The 27,507-nt window shown below is 45.0% G+C and overlaps 1 protein-coding gene across 3 annotated transcripts; it reads left to right on the top strand.

Moving 5' to 3' along the window:
* Positions 1-879: 879 nt before the first annotated feature.
* LOC310663468 (von Willebrand factor A domain-containing protein 5A-like) lies at positions 880-20,354 on the top strand. Of its 3 annotated transcripts, none has more exons than XM_083411314.1 (18): positions 880-1,244; positions 4,320-4,415; positions 4,639-4,841; positions 5,272-5,494; positions 6,519-6,691; positions 9,965-10,079; positions 10,927-11,108; positions 11,443-11,531; positions 12,089-12,233; positions 12,690-12,769; positions 12,848-12,962; positions 14,390-14,554; positions 14,712-14,815; positions 15,521-15,726; positions 17,204-17,386; positions 18,766-18,917; positions 19,442-19,565; positions 20,031-20,354. In XM_083411314.1, exons 2-18 carry the CDS (start codon positions 4,376-4,378, stop codon positions 20,108-20,110), a joined length of 2,379 nt encoding a protein of 792 aa, XP_083267440.1. In that variant the 5' UTR covers positions 880-1,244; positions 4,320-4,375; the 3' UTR covers positions 20,111-20,354. The 3 variants fall into 3 exon arrangements, 2 of the variants coding, with proteins under 2 accessions (XP_083267440.1, XP_083267439.1); XR_014504508.1 differs by having other exon boundaries at positions 1,102-1,244; positions 17,204-17,892; positions 18,083-18,917; XM_083411313.1 differs by having other exon boundaries at positions 1,102-1,244; positions 9,965-10,154.
* The last annotated feature ends 7,153 nt before the right edge of the window (positions 20,355-27,507 follow it).

Here is a 27,507-nt window from a genome sequence, read left to right as displayed (position 1 = left end):
TCTTACGAAATCATCCAGTTTGCTCTGCTTGCACTTCTGCTATGGGCTCACTTGGTGGCGATGAAGCTAATCACTTCTTTTTCCTAGACATTTTCACGGAGATGCAGCTGCTACTATTTTTAGCTGTAAATCAGGAAACTCGGTGTCTTTCCACGATTAGAGGATTGATCTCCTCTCCTGCAGATAAGTAGTTGGTAGATTGAGTAGAGCTGGAGCTAATTAAGGCTTTCTCCAAGACTTTCCAGGGCTTTCTCTAAAACTTTTAGCTTAAACTTGTGATTATAATAATTAAGAAAAAGATAGGTAAAGGTAAAGGTACCCCTGCCCGTACGGGCCAGTCTTGACAGACTCTAGGGTTGTGCGCCCATCTCACTCAAGAGGCCAGGGGCCAGCGCTGTCCAGAGACACTTCTGGGTCACGTGGCCAGCATGACATCGCTGCTCTGGCGAGCCAGAGCCGCACACGGAAACACCGTTTACCTTCCCGCTAGTAAGCGGTCCCTATTTATCTACTTGCACCCAAGAGTGCTTTCGAACTGCTAGGTTGGCAGGCACTGGGACCAAACAACGGGAGTGCACCCCGCCGCGGGGATTCGAACCGCCGACCTTTCAGTCAGCAAGCCCTAGGCGCTGAGGCTTTTACCCACAGCGCCACCCGCGTCCTAAGAAAAAGATACAGAGCAATAAAATACTAGAACTGATAAAAGCTGATAAAAAGCTGATAAAACTAGTGAAAACTAATAAAAACCGCACAACTGACACAGAGCTCAAATCGATGCTTCCTCTAACGACACCATCTTTAATCCACGTTCTAATATTGCAAGTCCTCCTCCTCTCTCCTGCGTATGGGAGGAGCACCCTGTTGCAACAGCTTTAATAAAGGTCAGGCTTACTAGCTGCTTTGCTTCTCAATATTCTCTGGTTGGCCTCTGTTATTTTCTCCTACCGATGAAGAACCTACAAAGGACAGGGCTCGTGTGTACCCCATAAGGGAAAGGTAGCAGTTTTTGATTACAACAAAAACAAGAGGACACCATGACTTTAAGATTAATGGCCTAAAGATGGAATAGAAAAAATCGCACCAGTATCTAGTAAGGAATTTGTGGACACTCCCTGGCTGGGGGCGGGAGTAACGGGAAGTCCCTCTGCAGTCAGCTCAGAAAGGTTTACTTTCGGTTTAGCTCCGCTGTTTGCAGAGCAAGTCGAGGGGGAAGGACGTCCATCGAAGTCTGCTGGCGCTTTGAGGTAAGAAAATGATTTACTGCGTTTGATTTCTGAATGGGCTCGTCTCTACCGCATCCTCATAGCATAGCACTCTCGCTCTCTCTTTCATGTAGACAAAAATTCAGCCCCGACTAGATTATCTGGATTCCCGTTACCTTAAGTATTTGCGTCTGGATCTGTTTGGGACTCAAATCCCCTTTTGCTTCCCACCTTCCCGCATCTTTGTTCCCTCCGAATAAACACTCACCACTCACCCGCTCTTTAACCCTGGCGATCAATATTCTATCATATCTTTATTGCTTCTTGAGCCTTTTTGCCTTATTACAGCCAGCGATTGCCTTCTGCCACTAGGAATCTCCCTTCCTGCAATACAGTGGTACCTCGGGTTACATACGCTTCAGGTTACAGACTCCGCTAACCCAGAAATAGTGCTTCAGGTTAAGAACTTTGCTTCAGGATGAGAACAGAAATCGTACTCCGCCAGCGCAGCAGCAGCAGGAGGCCCCATTAGCTAAAGTGGTGCTTCAGGTTAAGAACAGTTTCATGTTAAGTGTGGACCTCCGGAACGAATTAAGTACTTAACCCGAGGCACCACTGTATTGAGAAAGTGGTTGGTAGGTCTGATCTCTCTCCTCCCGTTTTTTTTTCTAAATGTAGCGTGTGTGAACAACTCTGCCTAGAAGCCTGGTAATCTCATCCTAAAACTCTGCGTCCTAATTCCGGAGCCTGAGAAAGCTGGTTGCACCAACAGGCACTCTGCGTGTGCTCAGAGGTGCATTCTGTGTTGCTGCTGCTGTTGTGAAGAGATGTTTTGGGACTGTGATGTAGTCGGGTGAGACTTCAGAACTTCAGAAATTCTTCTTGGCCTCTTCTTCCTCTCCTGGGCTTGTGGATGTTTTTCCTGTAGTACAACCAGGGTTAGATACCTGTGCCCTGTAGTGGGTGGGGAAAAAGTTGCAGAGTGGCCCTACCATTAGGCAGAGTGAGGCAGGCACCTCAGGCAGCGGATTTGTGTGCCATAAAAAGACAGCAAGTTATTAGCTTTTTTATAAAAAAAAAATGGCCAGGGAGAGACTGCAGCTGCACCAATTTCTGCTTATGCGGTTTTCTCCTTTAGGTGCCACAGTACCCTGCCTGGGCAAAAGTATATCTTGACTAAGGGTGGGGAGTGTTTGTTGCAGCTCCACCCAGGAACCTAAACACTTTTGAACCAGCTGTTCTATGGAACAGTTAATTCTGTCGCATTGATCTCAAGGGTGACTCAGTAGTCAAGAGGCGTGCCTGTGGTTTTGCATTATGGAGTAGTGATTTGGAGTAGTGATTTGCACTGTTCTGTAGCTGACCCCAAGCCCTACCCTTCCTTGTGCAGTGCAAATTGGAAGGCATTTCCCAACACTCGCTGTAATCCAGTGCAAATACTACTGGCCCCTCCAGGGAGCAGGCAAGAAATCTCAATAAACACAGATTCTCACTGTAACCCCTTGAGGTCCTTTAACCTTCCCTAGACTCATAGTCATGTGTTTAAAGAGAGGTAAATGAGAATGTGCGTGGCGCTGGGTCTAAACCACTGAGCCTAGGGCTTGCTGATCAGAAGGTTGGTGGTTCGAATCTCCGCGATGGGGTGAGCTCCCGTTGCTCGGTCCCAGCTCCTGCCAACCTAACAGTTCGAAAGCACGTCAAAGTGCAAGTAGATAAATAGGTAAACGCCAGCGGGAAGGTAAACGCCATTTCCGTGCACTGCTGTGATTTACCAGAAGCGGCTTAGTCACATGACTAAGCCACATGACCCGGAAGCTGTTAGGATTTTTATCTATCCGAGCTGCTTCAGCAAGTGGTACTATGATTGTATACATCATGTGAGTGTCTTAAGAGAACGTGAGAAAGGAAGTCTGTATTATCTCTTCGTTCCTGAGTACTGTTGGAGGTTGGTTTCACTTCTGTGTGTGTCGTAGGTTCTGTACTGGTGTTCAGAGAGCACAGACATACTGATGGAGTCTCTGTATATAAGACTGTAAATAAAGTAGTTTTAGAACTACGGTTGAGTCTTTCTTCTGCTATGATATGTCAGAAGACTGGCGTGCTCTTTTTAGGAGAGAGGGGTCGCTTATTACCAGTCTCTCTGGACTGAAGAAGATTTACAACCAGAGAGGACCACTGGAGAGACGCTCCGAAGACTTGGGAAGTTGGCAGCCTTCCCAGGACGTTTTTCCAACAGAAGCTGTACGCCGGCTCCCTCGGCCAGTAAAGCGAGATGAGCACCGCAACCCCAGAGTTGTTTGCGACTGTCAGGGGTCCTTTACCTTTAAATGAGAACTGAGATGCACATTGCATAAAATGTGGCTTGCAATCTGTAAGTGAAATTGGCCATAAAATGTTATAGAGTGTGGAATTCTGATCCTGGCTAACTGGTTGGAACTGAGTCCTCTTACAGGATTGATAGCCACTCAAGTCTTTATTGGGTGGAAGGGTAGAGTCTTTCCCCCAAGCACTCTCTCCTCTAAAAAGCTTGGTGTTTTGAACTTCTGCAAACCTTGAGCTTCCCTTGCATCTGTTGACACCTCCCTTTTGAGCACAGAGGGTCCCATTTTGGCTACATAAGGACCAGAGTCTTGAGAAACAAGATTAGTGTTAGGACAGATGATGATAGTGTTTGCAAGAACCAACAAGAATGCTTATTCCCACGTAATGAATCCACAACAAAAGCCTTTGCTTATTTGTGTACCACTAAAGGCTAAACATTTGTACCATTTTTTTCCAGAATTGTATACAGCATTCTCTTTCATCCAACAGCATTATAATGTTTTAAGTTTCCGTACAATTTTTGAGGTATTTTGTGCTGGTACAGTATAAAAATGGCCATATTGAAATAATAAGAGGGTCCAATTCGCTCACTTGAACTCTTTCCGTCTTTAGTTCCTTGGGATAAACACTCAACTCCCACCCGCTCTTTAACCTTGGCAACCTGTATTCTATCATATCTTCATTGCTTATTAATCATTTTTTCCTAATTACACCCAGCAATTTTCTGATAGAGGGTCAGCTTCGCTCACTTGAACTCTCCGTTGCTTTAGCCAAAAAATTCTTTGTTTTCTACAGTTGCACTGAATTGTTGGGACCCAATTCTTTCACAAAGATCATCGTCGTCATCAGTCATGATTATCTGTGGCCTTATCACAAAGTCTGAGGAACCTGGTAAGTTACCTGCATTTGGTTATTCAGCTAAGCAGGTGCAAAGCAGCCAGAAGTCTAAATTGCCAATATACAGCTTTCTAGTTTAGGGTATGTGATGATGTAGGTTCAGGTGTCCTAAATAACTGGCTGGCCTGGCATTGGGAGCCAAGATGACTGGAGAGGGTTTCTCCAAAGTATACACAGGGTCAGACATTGAGCCTTCCTTGTTCTTTCCTTGCCCCAGTGCCCTTGAAGAGCATCTCTGTGGATGTGGTGGTTCGAGGCTTTGTGGCTGACGTGGTGTCTGAGCTTCGCTACCACAATGAGGAGAAGTCCCCAGTGGAGGTCGTGTTTGTCTTCCCGCTGGATGATGAAGCCGCCGTGTATGCCTTCGAGGGCCTGATTGGTGGGACACGGATTGAGGCCCAGATCCGAGAGAAGAAACAGGTATGGAAGGTCTGAGGAGAATCAGGGCCTTTGGCATTGGGTGGCCAGTTTGAGAAGGGAGGCGGAGGCTTCCCTAAATAGGACTCTGTGCCTACAAGCAGATTTTGAGCTCACATGTTGTGCTTAAAAGAAAGAGTGGCTAACAACATCCAGTTGCTGTAGTGGGGAGCCTGGCTTCCTGGCCTCTTCTGCTGCAGCTTGGTGTAATTTTAACCTAATGTATGAATTCTAAAGTCACAGTGTAGATACTACAGTGCTTATAATTTACTTTCACAAGGTAAAGTTACAAAAGCATGGAAGCTTCACTCGTAGGTAACCAATTGGTCGACAGCTGTTTTTAAATGGGAATCCTTTCTTGGAACCACACCTGCCTGTGTCCTTGCCTTCCTCACTCCTGATGTTCTTCTCTTCTCTTCACCACCCAATGCAGGCAGAGCAGGAATATGAGGATGCCTTGAGTGAAGGCCGGCAGGCTTTCCTGCTTGGAAGAGAAGAAAACACCAGCGACATTTTCACCTGCAGCCTGGGTAACCTCCCTCCCGATGGGGAGGCCACGCTGAAGCTCTCCTATGTCCAGGCCTTGGCTCCGGAGCCCGATGGGGCCATCCGCTTTGTCCTGCCCGCTGTCCTCAACCCCCGCTATGCACCTCAGGGTAAGCACCTGCACCCCCAAACACACTAACTGGCCCCACATACAAGCCTCTTGCAATGCTGCTTTGGTATTCCTAAGCTCTGTGGATTTGGAACATTAGGAATACTAATATGCTGCTTTGTATGCAACTTGTATAAAGATGAGACAAGTTATTTTTTACTCCCATCCTACCAAATTACCCAGGAAAGGCCTTTGAATTGGGTTTGACCTCCTAATTGGCTGACACACAAAAAATAATAGCAGAAACGTGCTAGATTCCTCTTTCCTGCTGTAAAGACCCATGAATGTGTTTTGTTACAATTACAGTGGTACCTCGGGTTACATATGCTTCAGGTTACATACACTTCAGGTTACACACTCGTCTATCCCAGAAATAGTGCTTCAGGTTAAGAACTTTGCTTCAGGATAAGAACAGAAATCAGGCTCCGGCAGTGAAGCAACGGGAGGCCTCGTTAGCTAAAGTGGTGCTTCAGGTTAAGAACAGACCTCCGGAACGAATTAAGTACTTTACCTGTGGTACCACTGTATTTGTGGTGTCTTGGTTTATAGAGGTCACCATATATTTTAACTCTGTGTTTTAGAAGCTGCATGATTTCGGTGTTTTAAGTTGTTTTACCAGGTCTTTGACCATATAGTAAAATTTGTACTTCATCCCCAGCTGGGCTTCATCTGTCAACGTTTCTCTTTCATGTACAAGCCTCTTAAAAATTATAATGGATGGATAGATAAATAAATAAATGGGGAAGAACATTCAGACTGGCTGCCTGAAGTTATACAGTACTCTCTCGGGATTCTGAATCTTCATTCTGCTGCATATGTAGACTAAGCCAAAGTGTAGTGTCACTCTTATCCCGGCTGTGTTCCCACTTCATGATGACACTTCCAGCAGCCTAATTCTTCCTCCCTTGTGTGCTATAGCACCATATCATGTAATGGTAGCTAATGTTGTTTTTGCAACATTTTCCTCATGAGAGCTTGCCCACTGTGTTCCATAACCCATGACACTCTTGTTCTCTCGTCTGCAGGTTCAGAAGGGGGCAATGTCACCAAGAGCATACCACGAGTGCCCAAGGGGACGCTTCCTTACACCCTCAGCCTCAGTGCTACACTGGAATCGCCTTATGGCATCAACCGTGTGGAGTCCAAATGCACCCTTGAGCCCTTGTGCTACAGGGCAGAAGACCATACAATTGCCCAGGTGCGATAGTGAACGGAACAGCTTCTGAAAAGGGGTGTATTTGTTTCCTTTCATTCTCTACTGGAAACTGTACACGAAATCTGTGGTTAGGTCTAATGGCTGACGTAGATGTGCCATTGTACATACGTAGCCTCGCACGACAGGTTTTCTTTTGTAAACAAAAATCAGGAAAGGGAAGAGTAAGCTGGATTGGGGCCATGGCTTGGGAAGGGGAGCGTTTGACTCTTGCAACTACTGTTGCGAAGGGTTAAATGAATATCTGATACCTTCAAGGTATCACAGACACAGCAATGGAGAAAAAGAAAGTAAAGTTTTATTGCTGGCAGCAATAAGACCCAGCAGAATGGTTTCCAAAGACTGGGTGTGGAGCTCTGGGGCTTTGGGTTTATATACCTTTTTCCAAACAGCATTAAACATTACATTACATAAACATTACATATTCATAAACTGCAGCAAAATCAAACCAATGAGCTTGGTCACAACCCTTCCTAAATAATCCTATGTCCATATAAAGATCACTGCTTTTAAAGATCCATTTAAATATTATTCTGCTTTTTCCATATATGTATTCAGGATGTTACTAATTGCTTCTACCTTATTATCAGCAAGCAAGCTAAAAAAATCCCTTTTGGCAGGCAAAGCCAAAAACCCCCTTTTTGTTATCAGTCATCTGCGTAAAATGGAAAGTATCCAACTTCGGACATCCTGCTTTGTCAGGTCATGGTGACCATCGCATGAGCACGAGGAATGTTCTTTACAGATTGCAAACGCAGCTTTCTGCTTTCTGCAGGCACAGCAGCAAGAGAGAGACACAGCATTTGATTATTAGCATTTGGGCACTCTTAGCATTCACATTAAGCAGTATTAAGGGACATGGTAGCATATGAGGCACAATGGTATACCTGTTATACCTTCTTCAGGTGGCCTTGCCACACCACTACAAGCCCTGTTTGGAATCTCGCTCCCCATCCTTGCAGTTTGTGAGGTGGGAGCTGTGAGCAGGGGGCAATTCTGACTGAGTCCACCATTTGGCAGGAAACAGTATTGTTTTTGTTTGTCTGAATATGACTTTCCTTCAATACCACTGGCTCTTTCTTTGGCCTTACATGGCTGGTTTTATTTTTAAACAACGTGTATAATGGTGTGGCCTTGAATCCTGAATGAGCTCATGATGAACCAATAATCTGAATATATGTACTATAAGTGCACCTTTTAATAATAATGTGTAAGTCACTGACTGTCAGTGCGCCCCCGAGCCTAATTCAAAGTGTCAGTATTAGCATACAAAGTTCTTCACAGCTTAGGACCCATGTACCTAAAAGAGCATCTTGCCCAATATGGACTACCTCAGGTGCTGCTGTCGGCCCTGTTGGTGACGTCATCACTCTGACCCATGACAAAGTGTTTTGGGTGGTGGTTCCCCATTTATGGAATTTCCTCTCTGGTGAGGTGCATCAAGTCTTCCTTGCGATTAACATTTAGAGTTGCTTGCTACAGGGGTATATAACTGGTTTTAGATGCTGTTAATGCTTTTAAGTGTTCTTTATTTTTCTAATATTGCATTGTTGCTTCATTTCATGCCCTCAGCTCCTTTTGGGGGAAAGGGTAGGATAGAATTTTAATGAATAAAAACATGAAAATACACAACATGGTATGGTGCTCTTGAGGGCAGGATGAGGAGATCTGGGTCAGGTGGGCCATGCTATGGCAGGGTGTAGCCCTTTCTTTTGTTGTCATGTGACAAGGCTAGCTCAGTAAGTCTGGCCACTTGTCTTTAAGCAGAAATTCCCACCCACTCTTACTGTGCTTGGGGTGATAACCTCAGTGGATGCAAGCGTTAACTTGCTATATGCATAAGCAAACTGCACTGTAGTGTAACCAAGGGATCGAACACAAGCCTTACAGTGCAAATAAAAGGGGAAGAGAAGGCCTGATCCTTGAGTACATTCCTGTGGCTTAAGAACACAAGCTGCAGGCATCTTCCCCCGCGACCCATGTTTCAAGCTTTGAAAAGCGGACTGGGAACTGCAGTTTGGTGACCATTTTGTGTGTTTTTGCCTGGCTGAACTGTGCTCTTGAACTGTGATGGATGCATCTTTGTTATAAAAAGGTAAAGGTACCCCTGCCCGTACGGGCCAGTCTTGCCAGACTCTAGGGTTGTGCGCTCATCTCACTCTATAGGCCGGGAGCCAGCGCTGTCCACAGACACTTCCGGGTCATGTGGCCAGCGTGACAAGCTGCATCTGGTGAGCCAGCGCAGCACACGGAACGCTGTTTACCTTCCCGCTGGTAAGCGGTCCCTATTTATCTACTTGCACCCAGAGGTGCTTTCGAACTGCTAGGTTGGCAGGTGCTGGGACCGAACGACGGCGGGGATTCGAACCGCCGACCATGTGATCGACGCATCCCTGCATCTTTGTTTTATATATATATATAATTCCAATCTGATCAATCAAAAATGCAAAATACAAAATAATAACCATACAAAGAAAACAAATAATACGCCTGTGTGACTTCCCTCCCTCAATACTCGTCATCCCTTAATCTTTGAGTTCTTATTAACATTGCGTCTTTGGTGTTTCATCCTTAATATTCTTAATATATTACTTTTTTCAAGTTCTACTTTACAAACTTAATCTTACTTAAGTTTGTGATGGATACATCTTTGTGCACACATACATGCATATATATTGTGAGATCTCTAGCTTTGGTTCCTAATGTACAAAGAGAAGTTGACAATGGCTGCCTTGGCCACTTTTGCCTGGTCTGCTACTCCCATGTTGTCTCCCAAGCTTGAAGGAATACATCCTTCTATATTCCCCACTTCCTCACAAGCTGGTCTTCCTCTTTAGCCTAGGTTCTGGCCTTCACTGTTGACCTGAAGAGCCAAACTCACCACAAACCACACGTCCCAGCATTCCCCTTAGGATGGGAAAGGTGTTTTTTTACTCTTTGTCTGTAGTGGGAGTCACTGAATGGTCTCTTTGAAACCAACATTGAGAAGATTTGAAAGTAAAGGAAAGAAGAACTTTCCCTGCATGAGTAAAAGCAGGCAGCTGTCTCTACCCAATACTTATTCCACCATCTGTTCTTTAATAGATTATTGTAACCTCAGTGATCTCTCATGACACACTATTTTAGAATTAAAGATCTCGATTGATAACAATGTTTTAAAATGTGTTGCACAAATAAATATATGTGGGAGCTCTTTAGAGGTGGGTGGTTTAAACTCTGCCCAGCAGTCAAGCTCTGCTTCTTTTTGCCACCCCAAAGGTCTCCTTGGCTGAAGGGCACCAATTTGACAGAGATGTGGAGCTGCTGATATATTACGAGGATGTTCACAAGCCCAGCGCCCTCCTAGAGGCTGGGAAGGCTGGGGCTGCCCCAGGTGAGCAAAGCCTAAGGCAACAGAGGACATGGGGGCAGAAACTCAAAAGGGTGCTGAGAGGTGAAAGGACTGGATGTGAGTCATAATATTAATTATGTTCTATGGGAGAATTTATGGACAGTAAATATGAACTGTACGGTGTGTTAAGTATTAAAAGAAAATACGACAAAAATGACCCATAGATGGTACTTAACACCTGCCAAACTAGCAAAAATGTTTAAAAAAGAAAAAGGCAAATGTTGTAAAGTAATCAGGGAATTCTGGGAAGCAATTTACAATTAATTAAATAAGGTACCGTATTTTTCGCTCTACAGGACACACTTTTTCCCCTCCAAAAATTAAGGGGAAATGTGTATGCATCCTATAGAGCGAATGCAGGCTGCGCGGCTAAGCCCAAAGCCAGAACAGGGAGACGGAGCGCTGCAGAGCGCTCTGTCTCACTCTTCTAGCTTGGGGATGGCTGTGCGCAAAGCCTCTGCAGGGCAGCGGGGTGCTTTCCAAGCCAGAACGGCGTTCCCAAGCCAGAACGGCGAGACGGAGCAGAATAAGAGCTAATAGAAATTAACAGAGGAAGAAATTTGAAGATTAAAAATTTGGAATATGTGATTTAGTAGAACAGTAAATAAACCAGGAAAAGGGTAGAAGGGGGAGTCACTAGGTATTTAGTTGTATGTTGTGATTATTATGGAAGTTGTATAATTGGTGGGTGGAGGGAAGGAGATGTGGGATGTGTGGGGGGTTTTTTGTTTCTTTATTAAAAATGCAAATAAAAATTATATTAAAAAAGAAAGAAAGAGGGGATATTGCCAAATGCCTATTGGATCTACTGTTTTCCAATGAAACACAGCCTCGCTGATGGGGGACCCGGCTCTCCTGCTTACTCTGTACCCCAGCGTCCCTGCCCCAAAGCCAAGCCAGAAGGCAACTGGAGAATTCCTCTTCCTGCTGGATCGCTCTGGCAGCATGGAGTGCAACACCGAGTATAGCTCTGATTCACCTGATTCACCTATGCGCATTCAGAGCGCCAAGGTACCCACGTGTTTGGATGCATAGGGAGGGACGGTGCTGTGCTTTGGAAAAGGCAGGATAATGGAAGCCTGGAGGTGGGTGGATCCTTGTGAGAAGGCCTGTAATCATAGAATTATAAAGTTGGCATTTGACAGTGTCTCTTGGGATTTAAGGTTTAAAGTTTTGGAATTCGTGAATTGTGGAGATACTCGCATAACTGAAAACTATAAATAAAGATTATATAAAAAAATAGAACTGGGGAGTTGTCAGGGACCCTAAGGGTCATCTAATCCAGCCCTTTGCAAATGGTGAGTTGGGATATCCATGGTAGCTTCCATCTTTTATCTTATTTTAGGAGACCCTGATTCTCCTGCTGAAGAGTCTTCCTCTGGGATGTTATTTCAACATCTATGGGTTTGGATCCACCTATGACTCATTCTACCCGTGAGTGTACTGTCACAGACCTTTTACTTTCCACCTGTTTATATGTTTGGCCACTGGTAAAGAATAAAGCAGGGTGTTAGATACATTACTTGATCTTTTGATGTCAATGAGAATGATTAATCACGCGCACCCCAAGAGATTTAACCAAGGAATTGAAAAAAATTCTCCCAATCAGAAGGGATGTTTTCGCAAGCTGCCTTCTAAACTTCATCTGCAAAGCAGTATATCCTGGACCGCTAGAAATTCTATCCTCCTCTCTGGCTACCTCAAATCTTCCTCTCTCCTAAGTCCTGCTGTTTCTCTTCCTCCTTGTTAGCTGCAGAGTAAACATAGCTTTTCTCTAACTTTGATGAAGCATAGCACAGTCTGAGTACTGACGGATGAGAGGAAGGGTATGCATCTGAGTGGGTGAGTTTTAGGGGAGCAATTAAACAGCTGGTTCTGGTGGAAACGTAGAGTGTTGTGGGAGGTTAAAAAAAAAAGCCTGGTGGGGAGCTGGCTGAGCTTGGGAGGAAAATAGGTCCTTTGCCTCCTTGACTCTCTGAAACTCTCTACAGGCAGAGTGTAGAATACACCCAGGAGACCATGTCCAAGTCCCTCCAACGGGTGAAGGAGCTGCAAGCCGATTTGGGGGGTACAGAGATTCTGCAGCCGCTGCAGGCCATTTACAACCAGCCATGCCGAGAAGGGTATCCTCGCCAGGTATTGAGTCCTGTAGTTATTGGCATTGTTCTCCTGTATTCAGGGCTGGCCTGGGAATAGAGTTACTGAAATGAGATTTCTTTTGCCTGATCTCAGAAGTTTCCTTTATGGCAGGGGTGAAGGAACCCTCAACCGGTGCATCTCATTCCACCCAGCCTTGCCATAATTTGGCTCCCAATATCATGCCCAACTGACCCATATCTGACATCATAAGATGTAGCTACATAGAAGCTACCAGGAGCCCCTGATTGTTTCATTGCAAGCAGTTGATTGGCACCGATGGTGTGCGCTACTGGGGTCAGCTGCACTATGGAGGGGGTCGCTGTTAGTGAGGCTGGTTTTCCCTGTTTACATGTAGGATTTGTATCCAGCCGGGCCCTGAAAATGGACTTTAAAGGAGGAATAGGATAGGTTCTGATACCTCTCTGTCCTCCCTCCCTCCCTCTCTCTCTCTAGCTCTTTGTGTTCACGGATGGAGAGGTATTTAATACAGATGAGGTCATTGCTGAAGTTCGACGTCACAGCAGTTCCCACAGGTAAGGCAAGGGAAAGGAAAACCAGCTTCTCACAGCTCTCTGCACCTGGCATAGGTTCACCTCCTCTTTCTCTGACAGGTGCTTCTCCTTTGGCATTGGCGAAGGGGCCTCCACAGCCCTCATCAAAGGAATTGCCCGTGCGGCCGGAGGCAGTGCTGAATTCATCACAGGCAAAGAACGCATGCAGGCCAAGGTGAGGCTCAGGAGCTCCACATTCCTCTGCTGCCTGTCCTTACCAGTCTCTCCTGAGCTGTAGGGACACTGCTAGATCCCTCCCTGCCATCAGAGCATGGAATCCCAGCTCCCTCCTCACCAAAATAGCACATTTTCTTACTTCTGCAAAGCATCCATGAAGCCCAAATTCATAAGGCGTTGTCATAAGGGCTGCACCTTGGATTGATCATTTGCTCAGCCTTCTACTCTCCTCCTAGACTGCATGTTGAAACCTTACACAGCTAGCAGTGCCCAGCTAGAGTTACAGCTGGAGTTTCTTTATGGGACATTTAGAAAACACATTGCGAAAAAGCAACATAGGTTGCCTCCAGTTTCCTTTTGGTTGAACCTTCCTTCTAATGGGGAGGTTGGATGACCGTTGCATCAAGCCATTGCTACTTCACGCTTTCCAGTGTGTTTTCCTGTTGTTTTCCTTATTGCAAGAAATCCAATCATTTAGGGAGGAAGTGAGTTTGTTACACAAATCAACCACAATTGTGCAACCTGAATCTGCCAGTATGCTGTTGAATCTACCCACAAAATGGCGAGTGTAGAAGGGCCTAGTGGTTTCTATACAAAGGGGTTGTTGTAGCTTAGTGGTTTCCTTTGCAAGGTACAATACTTTGTTTCAAAGATGGTTAATAACTGCCTTAACACTTTCAATCTGTCACTGGACAGAGTAATCATTTCTAGGATGGCCATTGTTTTCCCCTATCCATAATAACAAGAATAATAATTCTATTATTTATACCCCGCCCATCACATAGATTGTCTGTGGGCAGAGAAGGTTCAACTGAAAGCTACTGAAAGCAATCTGTTCTCTCTAACAGATAAGCCCTATCGTGAGCCTGCTCAGAGAGCCAGAAACCCCTTCTGCCCACCCAGACAGAAAGCCCCTAATCTCTAAACCCAGGTCCCTATCTAACCCTTAGGCAATCCCTGCCTGAACAATTTCTGACAGTAACTGTCAGTTTCAAACTTAAATTCCATTCTTTCTCTCTCCCAATTGGCTGATCTACTCCCCAACTGACACTGGTCGTTGGGTCACAAGTAGACCCAATTCCTGTCCATCACACCATCTCAATGCCATAGTTTCTGCTGGAATAAAGAAATTGGTTTCTCATAGCATCTCTTGTCTCCTTATCAATTCCATTCTTTTTTAGCGTTCCCTATGTGGCAGGGTCATTGCACTGCTCAGAGTCTGTCCAGTGGGTTTCTGTTCTATGTTCAGTGGCTTTTGGAGAAACAAAGATGGCATCTTCACCAGCCCCTCTCCTGACTCCTTTGCAAGCACTGTTCACACACAGTTTCAAAACAATCTCACATAGAAACTTATTTTTAAGCGATAGTTAAACAGGAACTTTGATATTCTCCTAATGTCATTGCAAAATTCTTGCTTTCCCATAGGCCCTGCAGTCTTTGAAGAAGGCCCTGCAGCCAGCCGTGACCAGGATCTCTCTGAGCTGGGACTTGCCTCCTGGTCTGAAGGCTGAGCTTGTGGGGTCAGGCCCACAGGTCATCTTCCAGGGGCAGCGCTGCCTCATTTATGCCCAGATCCGTGGGCAGCATCAGGTAAGCAATGACCACCAGGACCTTAACTACTGAATAATGCCTCTCTCCTATCCTGAATACCAAAACTTGACTTTATTTGTGGTTTTTAATGGCAGAAGGTATTGTTCCAAAGGCTTCTTGCCCTTTCCCAGTTCTGACGCTTTCTCTTCTGCTCCAGTCTTCAGGCTCCAATGAAGGGACTGTTGTTCTTCAGTACCAGTTCCAAGACCAGACTTTCAAAGAAACAATGAAGTTCTCACTCCAGGCTCAGGAGAGTGACAGGTAAGACTTCTCCTATTATATTGCCTCTGCCCTCCACTCCATAGCTTTTGACAAACACGATGTGCTTTGTGTAATTACAGGCTGACTTGGAAAGCTCTCATCTTACTATTTGTTTGCTTGCTTAATTTAATTTATACACTACTTGATTGTAAAAAACAAAAACAACAGCAACCCTCCAAGCAGTTTACAAAAGATAAAACAAGAAAACCAAGAAAATTTCACAGCCTTACTTTAAAACAGACACAGTTTTAAAAATCAGCTAGTGCAGAATTCACTATGGCAAGACGGTTTGACCATATTACACTGATTCTGGTCTTACTGCACTGGCTACCAATTTACTTCCCAGGCCCAATTCAAAGTGCTGATTTTGACCTATAAAGCTTTAAACAGCTCAGGACCACAATACCTCAGGGACCTCCGCTTTCCATATGAACCGGCCTGGACTCTGAGATTACCTTCTGACACCCTTTTTTTATGTGCCTCCTTCATGAGAGATCCAGAAGGTGGCAACACGAGAACAGACCTTTTCTTTCGTGGCCCCCAGTTTGTGGAATGCTCTCCTCTGATTCACAAGCGAGTTGGCCATCCCAATCCAGTCTTCCCTGTCCATTGGCAAATCTGGATTATAGAATATATTAAGGGGTTTACAGCATGCCAAATGGTCCCAGCATTTCTCTCCATGCTCCCTGTTTTCCCTCTCTGCAGGCTCCCTGTTCACCGTCTGGCAGCTCAGGCCCTCCTGCAGGAACTGGAGGGGGTCGGGGAGAAGGAAAAGGAAAAACAACGCCTGGCTCTGGAGACGAGCCTGAGTTCAGGGGTGGTGTGTTCACAGACTGCCTATGTGGGAATTAACACAGAGCTGGGCACGCCACTTCAAGGGCCCCTCACCCGCCGAGACGTTCCCCATCCGTGTAAGTTCAAGGAGATGTATTGTGGGAGAGCCCTGGTCACTAAGGGAGAGTTTGGTTGAATGCCATCACATCTATTTAGTGCCATCTAGCACAACCTGTCCAGATGACCAGGAGCTGATTTGATTGTGCTTTCAGGGAGCTCATTTCAAATACAGTGGTACCTCCGGTTACAGACGCTTCAGGTTACAGACTCTTCTAACCCAGAAATAGTACCTCGGGTTAAGAGGTACTTCAGGAGGAGAACAGAAATCGCAGGGCGGCAGCAGGAGGCCCCATTATCTAAAGTGGTACCTCAGGTTAAGAACAGTTTCAGGTTAAGAACGGACCTCCAGAACGAATTAAGTTCTTAACCCGAGGTACCACTGTACTGTGATCAGTTTCAAATCAGTTCCCTTTCAAATCATCAGTTGTTTAGCATTTTGCACACAAAATTATCATCGTTATTATCATTATTTATCAGCTGTTTTTCTCCAAACATGAAACTCAAAGCAACTTTAAAAACAAGAACAATACAGCTAAAAATTCACATCCAGCTCTACCACACACCTCACTAAAATTAAGATCCATTGGCCTCAATGAATAAGAATGTTTTTCTCTGGCACCTACGAACAGCTAGTGATAGTTATGCCTCCCTGGGGTGAGCATTCAATAAATGAGGGGGCCACCATTGAAAAGGCCACCACCCTTCATACCTCCCTTAGATGTTTGAGTAAAGCAGGGATGGAGGAGCACTGAGGGTTTTATTTTTTTAAGTTTTAACAAGAGGAAATAACAGATGGGTGCTATACAGAGCAGAGCCTTTCCCTTCTCCCTTCTGCCCCTTCTCACTGTACTCAAACCTTGTTTTAAACTGCAGCTTGATGTCTTAACACCAAGGCCCCTGTCCCATAGCAGACAATCCCTTCATGCTACTCAAACTTCTGCCATTGTTTAAAATAACATTTTTCCTTTCAGTTATTCTCCATCCCTGCTTCACTCAAACCTCTGTTATTTAGAACCACTTTCCCCCGTTAGTATTCATGCCTTCTCGCCCCTGTGCAATAGCCACTGGTGTTGCTTATCCTGTCTTCTCCTTTGCTCCCCTACCCCACCCTGACTCCATGCAAATCCAGGATGGTGATGAGGCACTGCAAATCCTCTAATGGGGACTGCATGGTGACAGCCTTACATTTTAATGCAGATAGTAAGATATAGATGTTCAAGAGATGGAGGAGTGTGCTCCTAGGCCAGTGTAAAGATAGGAGTAGATAGACAACAAATCTTTTGTTCTGAAGTCTGAACTATTCTTTTGGAACTTTTTTCAGCTTCCCCACCGCACACTTGTTGTAAGAGAGGTGGGCTTTCATTGCAGTTGCTGTCAAGGTCTAGACAACCCTGAGCTTGTTGGAGGACTGGGAGGATACAAATAAACTTGCTATATCCTGGAAGGTAGCAACCAAAAAAATCACATGAGCTATGTCTTTTCTCTTCCTGCTAGATCTATTGCCCTTTTCAGCACCTGGTGGACCTGCTGTGATGCATTCAGTTGGCATGAGCAACAGACGAGTAGGAGCAGCAGCACCTATGTATATGATGTGCAGTATGCCAGGTCCTCCCGAACCTTGCTATGGTTGTTGCATGGATGAGCTTGAAGAAACCTCATGTTCGGAGTCTCTTTGTGGTCAGTCCTCATGGAATGGATGCAGGGCAGATACTGGAAACAGTGGAAACTGGAAACATCTGTCAAACTAATAGACCAGGGATGTCCAACAGGTCGATCCCCGGGAGGTTGCAGTCGATGGCTGTTGATTGCGGGCTCATTTCCCTTTGCTTTTGCCTAAGAGCACCTAGCCCCGCCCCCTCGCCCCTGCCTGGATTTTCTCCTGATATCTGTAATGGAAAAGTGCTTTCATAGCGTTGTTTTGGTGAGAAACTAATCCCTTAAAGTCCCCCCCCCCCAAAAAAAAAGCCCTTCCAAAAAAAGCTCAACAACTTTGACCAGAGATCACTGTCAGGTTTTTTAATTCTGAAAGTAGATTGCAGTCCCTCGGGAGTTGGCCACCCCTGTAATAGACAAGCTATGTTAGGGTTGCCATACATCTGGAATTTCCTGAACATTGCCAGGATTCGGCCATCAAAAGCAGTGTCTGGATGGGAATCGCTTGAAAGTCGGGAAAATCCGGATATGTAGCAACACATATCGGAAGTGTTGATGTTGATGAATTTCCTTAAACGCAGGACGAGGGCTTCTCTGCCAGGTGGTGATAAGGTGTCTAGTTAGGAGGGAGAGTCAGTGTTCATCCACACTCCTGCTTGCCCCGTGCCTGGAAAACATGAGTCTGAGCGGTTTTCTGCTTGTCCTGTGCTTCCTACAAAGGCAACAGTTCTGCCACTTTTCCCCGGAAAACCCACTCTCTAGTGGTAAATCGGAACAAACAGCAATCCATGGAAAACTCAGTTTCCATTTGTTCTGATTCAGTACTAAACCATGAGTTGTCCCAGAGGAAAGCAGCAAGGAGAACAAGGTGTGGATGAGCTCTCAGAAACAATATGCCCATTGGCTCAGCTATTGTCCTATGTATACTAATGGAAAGGAATGCACTTGTCCTGCCAGTGCAATGAAGGAAGTACCATCCATGCTTTTCTCAGCAACCCAGAGATTGAAGCCTTCTCTACACACTGTGGGGTTGCCTTTTGTACAGGAGCTGAGAAGCTTCAGCTGGTACAGAATACCTCCTCCCATCTTTTGATAGAAACTGGACATAATGAGAACATAGTATACTGCAACTGTACTTGTTTCCAGCAAGCATGCAAGCCCAAGTGGTCAACCCCTCAAGCCCTTAGAATATATGAAGTACACTTCTGTGTCAGATGAAAGGTCCAGCATTCTGCTTCCAGCCAGAGAGTTTCACAAAACTTTCAAACTGTGTACCGAGTGCAATGGAGCTCCCTTGTTCTTTATTCCTCAGTATCAGCTGTTCAAGGGAGATTGCTTTCAGCTGACTCACTTTGAAACTAGCTGCCTTAAAGTTGATCATATTTTTAATGGCTCTTTTGCAGAGGACGATGAGCCCACCCCCAAGAAAGAGGAATCTCCTTTCTTGAACCTGGTATCTCTGCAGAATGCTGATGGCTCCTGGCCACTTGATTCTGACCTGGCCAGCATCCTAGGCCTGAGTGAGGCTGAGATCTCAAGCAAATCACCTGCCCAGGTAGGTTTTGTGGCAGAACCAGTGGCATCTACTTGGGAGCAGAGTGGCAACAGCAATCTGACTGGATGTCTGTGGATATAAATGGCTACCCATGATTTTGGGGCGTATAACAAGGGGATGTGGTAGCACTAACCATAATTTTCTGCCATACATACATACATACATACATATGAAGCCATAGGGTTTAGATTGCCAGGCAAAAGCCCCTCTATAGAGATCATGTAGAATGAGATGCAGGAGAGGCTTATTTCTCATCTTAAGCAGAAAGGTTGGAGAAACTACCTTAACTATGGCTTCCTCCATAGAAATGATGTTTGAATGAGCAGTAAGGTAAACAATGGTTTTCAAACCTGCTTCAAACCATGGCTTCATAACCTGGGTTGTCGCTAAATTGTAACCATAGTTCCAACATGTCACACTCAACCATGGTTTTATTTTGCTTAAGCATTGCCATGCATGTGCAGGACCAGTGAGTGATGAGGGTCCAATGTTTCTCTTTTTTGACTCCTGATTCTCGCTACCAGGTGGCCCCGAACGCGTGGGCGACAGTGCTGGCCATCCTATGGCTCCACATCAATGCCATGGAGCAGAAGGATGAGTGGGAGTTACTGGAAGCTAAAGCTCTCAGCTGGCTCCATGCAACCACAGGTGAGTTGTGGGCAGCTGGATGCGGGCGGGCTTAGGATGGTGTGAGGAAGAATGATGGAGAGGCTGAAGCTTGAAGATGAGACAGCACTTCTGTTCCCCAGTCCAACCAATGCTTCATTTAAACTTTTATTTGATCCCTACTTGGGTCCAGCCCGATCCTCTTTCTTGTGAATTTAGCATCCACACTAAAAAGAAAAAATCTTGCCCCACCACTAGAGCTCCAGTCTGGGCAGCATAGCTTGCTACTCCCTAGCTCCCGCCATAGAGATTTTCTCCAAACAAATGCTAATGCAGAAGGCACACACTCTTCATCTCCAACTCAGAGTTGGATGTCCCCATTTTTCCATCATGGGGAGGGCATAGAATGGAGAAAAAGCCTGTTTGAAAGCTCCTTGTGCACAGGCTGCAGTGAGGTGAGGGGCACTGATAAATCCTAGCTAACTCTGCTTATTTGTTTGTCTGCAGGGCCTCAGCTGGCTGAGTGTGTAAAGGCCGGCAATGCAATGCTTGGAAGCGGTGTGAGCCCGGACGTTTTTGAAATCTGAGTTTCTCTCTGCAATTTTCTCTCTGTGCCTTTTAAAACTGAAGTTTCTGCTTCACTCTTCTTCCCCCCCCCCCCAAGTGTACCCAGCTGTATTCCCACTAGGGTGTCATCAATCCCAAGCTGTGTGCTTGCTTCTGATGCTGCCATAGCTTCACTGCAAAAAGCACTGGAGTTTCCTTCCTCTGGAGCTGCCTTACATTAATGTAATGTAATATAATATAATGTAATGTAATGTATTAATTAAAGGTCTTGTTGCCTTAAGAAGGGGAGAGGGTACACAGCAGAGGAGAGGGTCGGATGTGTTGAGAATGAATGTTGTATACTGAAATGCTTTGTAATGTGAACATAAGGACCTGATTTACATATAATGAGATGAAATGTTAATAGGAAGTCAGAAAGTAAAAAGGGGGTTATAGAGATGCTAAGAATTGAGTAAAGATGTTCGGAAGTCAGAAAGAGGGAGGGAAGGAAGTCTGTGCTCATTTGAGCAATGTTTAAGGGTATTGTTGTATGTAACAAAATGTGATTATAATAAATATGGAAAACTCAATAAAAATTAATTTTAAAAAAAGAGAACGAATGTTGTATAGGTGGGTGCTGAAAGTCATTCATTGTGAAAGCAACAATTGTCTTCAACATGTAAGTGGAAATGTGAGAGTTCCTGGAGAGGAAATTGTGGCTGCTACACTCCTGCTGCTGCTGCTACACTGTTCTGAGTTCTGATTTGGCTTAGTGTGTTGTCCAAGCCCAAGCACATAGTCTCTGTTCTTCAAACAAACCACGAGCTACTAAACTGAGATCAACCTTACTTTAACAGCTTGCGGTTGGTCTGGGGCAAGACAAACCATGGGCCCACATTTGAACAACCCACTGACCTAAACCATAGCTTAATTCACAGCAGCATGTTTGAATGACCTGCTGAGCCCCAAACCATTACTTAGCTCACAGCAGCAGGACAGAGCAGCAGCTGCCATCTCCCCAGAAATCCTCATGGCCAGCCATAGTTCGACTTAGTGTTACATATGAAGCGGCTCAGTCAGTTTCCAAGCCCAATTAAAGTGCTGTCATTAACTTTTAAAGCCCCAAATGGATTTGGGCCAGGTTACCTGAAGGACTGTCTTCTGTAGTTCTATGTGCCTAGTCCTTAAGGTCATCAGAGAACCCTTTCTCCAGGTTTCCCCACCTAATGAGGCAAGACAGATGATGGCCAGAGAGAGCCTTTTCAGTGGTGATGCCCTGATTATGAAGTGTCCTCCAAGGGATTTGCCTACCATTTGCATTATGGTCTTTTTGACACCTATAATGTTTTCTTGTACTGTTACAGTCTTTTGAGTTTTGAGTTTTTGATCTGCATTTTGTAACCTTTCAATTTTAAGTTTGCAAATTGGGGAAAGGGTTTGCCCAGTTTGCCGAGTGATGCAGGTATTCCCATGTTCAGTCTCTGCTGTCAACAGACAAAGCTTTCATTGAGGGAAAAGGGACTGATTGAAAGTATCTGCAAGCAATTGACAAATCCTGTAGTGTGATTTACAGATAAGCAGATACTTTGTATCTTTTCAGCTGAGCAGAGCTGTTTTGCAGAATGGGGCTGGTTTGTAATAGATGGTGTAGCTGTAGCATGACCCTGTATGTAAATTGAGATGGATTCAGACTTTGCTCTAAGTCTCGTCATCAACCTGTGATGGTATTTTGTTCTAATTTTACTCTTACCAAGGAATGGAACTGGGTCATATTGAAAGGTATAACTTCCTCTTATGCTTTTTTGTCAAGCAAACTTCTTCCGCACAGAGACTGCTGAATTGATCGGGCTAGAAGAAATTGTATGCCAAGCAGGCAAGCATTGCTTGGACCACCAGATGGCACTCTGTGCCTGGAGAACACGGGGATCACAAGTATATGAAGATAGAGAGATATAGCTGTTAGAGTGTCCTGGGCATGAACAGGAATACTTTGCATAACCAACTCTTGAGATACCAGAACTTAAGAGAAAAACAAGCCCAACCATTTGTGCATACAGCCAGCGTGGTCCAGTACTCAGCAGGTTGAATGGGAAGTTTATGTGTTAGCTTTCCTTGCACCCCATTCCTCCCACCCTTCTCCAAGTTCCTTAAGATCTATATATTCTATATCCCTTTGTGTTCCTTCTTCTGTTCCTCCACAGTTGTTGCTGTTGTTTAGTCATTTAGTCGTGTCCGACTCTTCGTGACCCCATGGACCAGAGCATGCCAGGCACTCCTGTCTTGCATTGCCTCCCGCAATTTGGTCAAACTCATGCTGGTAGCTTCGAGAACACTATCCAACCATCTCATCCTCTGTCGTCCCCTTCTCCTTGTGCCCTCCATCTTTCCCAACATCAGGGTCTTTTCCAGGGAGTCTTCTCTTCTCATGAGGTGGCCAAAGTATTGGAGCCTCAGCTTCACAATCTGTCCTTCCAGTGTGCACTCAGGGCTGATTTCCTAATCAAACAACTGTGAAGGCAACCAGAATGGGATACCTACCTGAAACTGGGTGCCACATTTCATGGGCAGTTCCTCCACACAGCTGATAGGAGGCAAACTTTGCCAAAGCTCGCTTAAGCTGGTCAAAGAATTTTGAGTATGGGAGATAAAATAAAATGCCTTCCCTGAGGACAAGATAATTTCAGTAACTTGTGAGCCCACTTAATGTAGTTGTACCCTAAGGTGGATAAATGCAGAAGGCAAGCCTCCTGCTCCTTTTATAGTGGGTAGGAGAGGGAATTTCAGCAAATGTAGTTTGTCATGCCAGCGACTCCTGCTTAAATCCCCTCTCCTGCACAATGGTTATTAAGGTGTGGGAATTCTGTTCTCTGCTGTATGCAACCAACCTACTAGAGTGGCCACTTGTACCTCTCCAGAAAAGTGAAAATGCATCAGTAATAAAAGGAAAATATTTGCATAAATATAAATAGAGAAGGCAGATTTATAAATAATTGCTATAATTCAAATAGAAATACTGATGACTGACCAGGTGGCCTCGTTTCTGCTACTCAGGAGCTAATTGTTGATTAGCAACTTCAAGAGCCCCACATGGTTTGTGTATCTTTATACCAGACTTGGACCAGGCACCCTTTCAAATAGAGGACGGTCCTTTGTTAAGTAGGACCACATAGCTATCCTACATGGACCATCTGAGCTGCAGAGTGATTTTCCTTGGGCTTATTTATGGCTCATGGCTGAAAGGCACAGTGCAAAACAGGAGTTGGGCACCCTTCAAGTGCACACGCCTGGAATATTTTATTAGTGAGGATGCCTCGTGAAAATCCTAAGCTGCCCAGTGGTTTCCTCAATTCTGCATTCTGGTGGGCTTCCTTCAGCAGTCTTCAGTCCAGCTTTAACCACAACATACATATTGTATGGTCCCCTCCCCCCATGGTGATGTTGATGACTTTGGTACTGAGAAACACAGCAAGCTGTCTTGCACTGAGTCAGACCATTGGCCTGCCTAGCTCAGTACTGTAATATCTACACTCCTGGTGGCTCTCTTGGGTTTCAGACAGGATTCTCCCAGCTTTCCCTGGAGATTGAATTTGAGACCTTCTGCAGGCAGGCAAAGCAGATGGTCTGCCATTGAGCTACAGCCTCTCCCCACCAGACTGCAGCCCAGTAGCAGATCTCAGCACATCAGTTGAAGGCTGAAGGCCTATCCAAAGCTCTTCACATGAAGTGACTGCTTTTGCTAGTTCCTAGGAGGCCGGGGAGTTTTTTTGCAGAGGGATGTTACATGGCATGTTACAGAGAATTGCTCGGAAGACTCTGGCACCTCTTGTCTTAAATACCAAGGATCTATACTTTCAAGAGTTATCTGCTCCAAATGTATTCAACAATGGGCCTCCCCAGACTTCAGCCGTCCCAGTTTTCAAGGCCTGCGCCTATGCATGTTTCCACAGAGTCTCACCCAGTTCCATGGGACCTCTTTCCAAGTGAGTGTGACCCAACTTGCAGCCTAATGATCTACTTTCTTGTCAGTTGGAGCGGCTGATCCTTGTTCTGTCTGTGACCCTGAGAAACCATTGCTCTTTTTATTTGCTGTTTTCAAAAACAGGTTTTCCCCTCTCTCAAAAAAAGAAAAAGAAAAAAAGACAAGTTAGTCTACTTTTATAAAAGCTGTGCGTAAACCAGGCCTGCAAGTCACATGAATCTATTTGGCTCCTGGCCAGGCCACAGTATGCAGGTGGTGAACTTTGTCTTCAGTTTGAGGGGCAACAAGGTCAGTTATCACAGACATGGCTGGGGTCTCAAACAGCACTCTGAGCCCAGCTCCCCTGTCAGTAAAGTTTTTGGGTTTTTTTAATGTTTTAAGAAGAGAAGGGCCCGGCTCAAAAATACCTCTTGCTTGCCCTCCCCCGACCTGCTTCACAATGCCCCTGTCACTTTAATGGACTTTCTATCTCTATTCAGTGCTGTAGCAAACATACCCTCTTCATGACAGTCGTCTTTTTGTTGACTCTTTTTTTTTCAAAGGCTGTGCTAAGAATGATCAGTGAGGGGAAATGTCCTACATTTTGTTTAATTGAGCTTTAATATGCAGCATGCGCTTTCTAGCTTAGTTTTCCTTGGCACATGATTTAGTCGTTCTTGGCATGCAAAGCTACACAACCTGCTTTTCAGATTCTTGAAAACTGCCGTCCTATCCCTGCTTCGTTTTCTTTTCTCTTTAAGCTAAATATGCCTGGTTCCTTTTAACCACTTTGTGTGTGCGTCAAACCCTGCTCCATCCTTACCAGGGGTGCTTCCAGATAGGAATTTATTGTGGAATCAGTGCCGCTCATGCACAAATGTTTTTCACAGCAATCGCACAATGTCATCATCAAATTGCTAGCATGCACTTTGTTTGCATTTGATCTCTGTTTCCCTTTAATGCAGAAAATCCAATAAGTAAAAATAAGCTGTTATACATCCAAAGATACCACTGGCATGGGAGCTCATTAACACATATCTTGGGGGGGAGGGCAGTTTGTCTCTCAAACCCATACTTCTGTTTGTGCCTCGGTTTGATTCTGAGTGCAAGACACTTTGTTTCCAGTGGCCCAAATGGTATACATGTGTCAATCTACATTGACTGCAGCATGTTGAAGCCACATCCAAATTTCAGCAACTCGGATTATAGAAACTGTTACCTCAAGCACATGTGAGGGATTACCTCAGAGACTGTAATCATACAAACACAAGATCAGTCTTTTTAAAAAAATTAATACAGATGTCTTATGCAAGACCTCTCACTCTTGCACATGTCTTGTATAATACATGCAAATATCGCTCTTGTGCAAACCTCAGTATTTTTTTTTTTTAAAGGAAATGGATATTGTTCCCCACAAAAACCACCAGCCTCCTCCTTGCCCACTGTGAACTTTGATAACTAGGGTAGGTAACATCTGCTTTTGTACACTTCCTGTGATATCTATATATAGATAAAGATATATATAGTGAGTTTAAGCATAGGTACATAAATACATGTGAACATGTTCAGCATGGGGAAAAGTAGCAGAGGACAGGAAATGAGTGAATGAGAAGGACAAATGATACCACCCAGGTAACATTCTGTCATGGTTTGGCCACTGGTGTGGATGACAAGCAATGGAATAGCAAGGAATATCCACGACTGGGGGGGACGGGGGACATCAAGTGTTTGTGGAAACTAAGGTTACTTCCAAACCTGTTTGAATGAGCATTCATCCTGATTTGTTTGTAGACAGATTAGACAATGTTAGCCATTTAATGAGCACTCATCCTGATTTGTTTGAGGATAGATTAGACAATGCGTCAAGCAATTGCGTTATCCCACACTTTCCAGCGCATTTTTCCTGTCACTTTCCTCATTTCCCAATCTTTCAGGCAAGCAGGTTTCTTTCGCAAGATTTCCAGCTTTAACTGCCAGCCTCAGTTTGCTGGTCTGTGACTGAATCCAACCCCAAAATCCTGACAGTCCGAAAGTGCTCTAACATACCAAGTGTGCACCCAGAAAAAATAAATTATTAGGAGCTTAGCTCTTGTAATATAAGGCTCCTGTTTGGAAACACTCTAGATCTCCACGTTGTCTGTGTCGTCCTTTAAGTATGGCAATCAAAACTCAGCATCATATTCTAGTTTGTTCCAGTTAAGGCCTTGACAATGCCAAGTAGTCCATCCTGAAAGTTGCCACCCAGTCACATTTTGACCAGCCAAACAGCTTTTAAATACAGTGGTACCTCGGGTTACATACGCTTCAGGTTACAGACTCCGCTAACCCAGAAATAGTACCTGAGTTAAGAACTTTGCTTCAGGATGAGAACAGAAATCATGCTCTGGCGGTGCGGCAGCAGCAGGAGGCCCCATTAGCTAAAGTGGTGCTTCAGGTTAAGAACAATTTCAGGCTAAGAACGGACCTCCGGAACGAATTAAGTACTTAACCCGAGGTACCACTGTACACCGAGCCTTTTACATCCAATATGGCTGACTCATGCTTGCGAATGGCTGCTTGGCTTATCACATTAGTCATGTGGGAATTAACATTAGGCAACTGGGCCAGAAGGTTTGCGTCAGTTGGAAGGAGGATGGGGTCTTGTTTTGCTTGTTTGAAAACATCCGTGTCCCACAAATAAATATAGATTTACTTATTCCATTTATAGCCAGACTTTCCTCCAAGGAACATGCAGAGTTCTTACCCACACCCACAATACAGAGCGACCCCGTGAGGTAGATTACAATGAGAGATAGTGCTTGTTGGCTTAAGGTCCCCCAGTGAACTTTGTAGTTGAGTGAGGATTTGAACCTGCGGGTCATAGGAACACAGGAAGCCGAGCCAGACTGTTGCTCCATCTAGCTCTGACTGAGAGCAGCTCTCCAGGGTTGCAGGCATAGGTCTCTCCCTGCTGGGCCTGAAGATGGGGATTGAACCTGGAGCAGATGCTCTAGCACTGAGCCACAGTCCATCACTCAAACCACCACACCTCCCTGGCTCTTGTTTTCTGTGTAGCTATACTGAGGTGTAGCAGGTAGGGACCTGCTGAAGAATAGTCTCCTTTGAAACTTTTTTCTTTGGAAGGTTAATTTACACAGTACACATAAACTTGGCTTCGACACATTGAGATTATCATCACATGCCTGGGCTCTTTGCCAATGCCAGTAAAATACAGCAGTAGAAAAGGCATGATTACAGGCACGCAGTCAGGTTGTTTAGGGAAGTATGCAAACAGTTACCAAAGGCTTATGTTTTCTTTCTGGCCTGGCCACTTATTAGTGTTACCTTGTCTTCGTCCTTTAGTTGCCCAGCCTTCACAGCCACTGGCCAAGAGTAAGAGCCTCAGCCTGGCATGAGTGCAGCGGAGGAAGCTGCCTTATCTGAAGTCAGACTGCCACTCCGTCTAGCTGTTGACACTTGACTGGCAGCAGCTTCCCAGGG

This window comes from Podarcis tiliguerta, assembly GCF_965153285.1.
Source record: "Podarcis tiliguerta genome assembly, chromosome: 13".
NCBI classification, from domain to species: domain Eukaryota; kingdom Metazoa; phylum Chordata; class Lepidosauria; order Squamata; family Lacertidae; genus Podarcis; species Podarcis tiliguerta.
The sequence above is the reverse complement of the archived record's forward strand: the minus strand, read 5'-3'. Positions and strand labels throughout refer to the sequence as shown.

Excerpts from the sequence above, each read along its gene's own strand:
- LOC310663468 (XM_083411313.1), top strand. The coding sequence starts at position 4,376 with ATGATTATCTGTGGCCTTATCACAAAGTCTGAGGAACCTG. Across the intron at positions 11,109-11,442 it reads TGCGCATTCAGAGCGCCAAG|GAGACCCTGATTCTCCTGCT; the intron begins GTACCCACGTGT and ends ATCTTATTTTAG. Across the intron at positions 14,816-15,520 it reads CAGGCTCAGGAGAGTGACAG|GCTCCCTGTTCACCGTCTGG; the intron begins GTAAGACTTCTC and ends CCCTCTCTGCAG.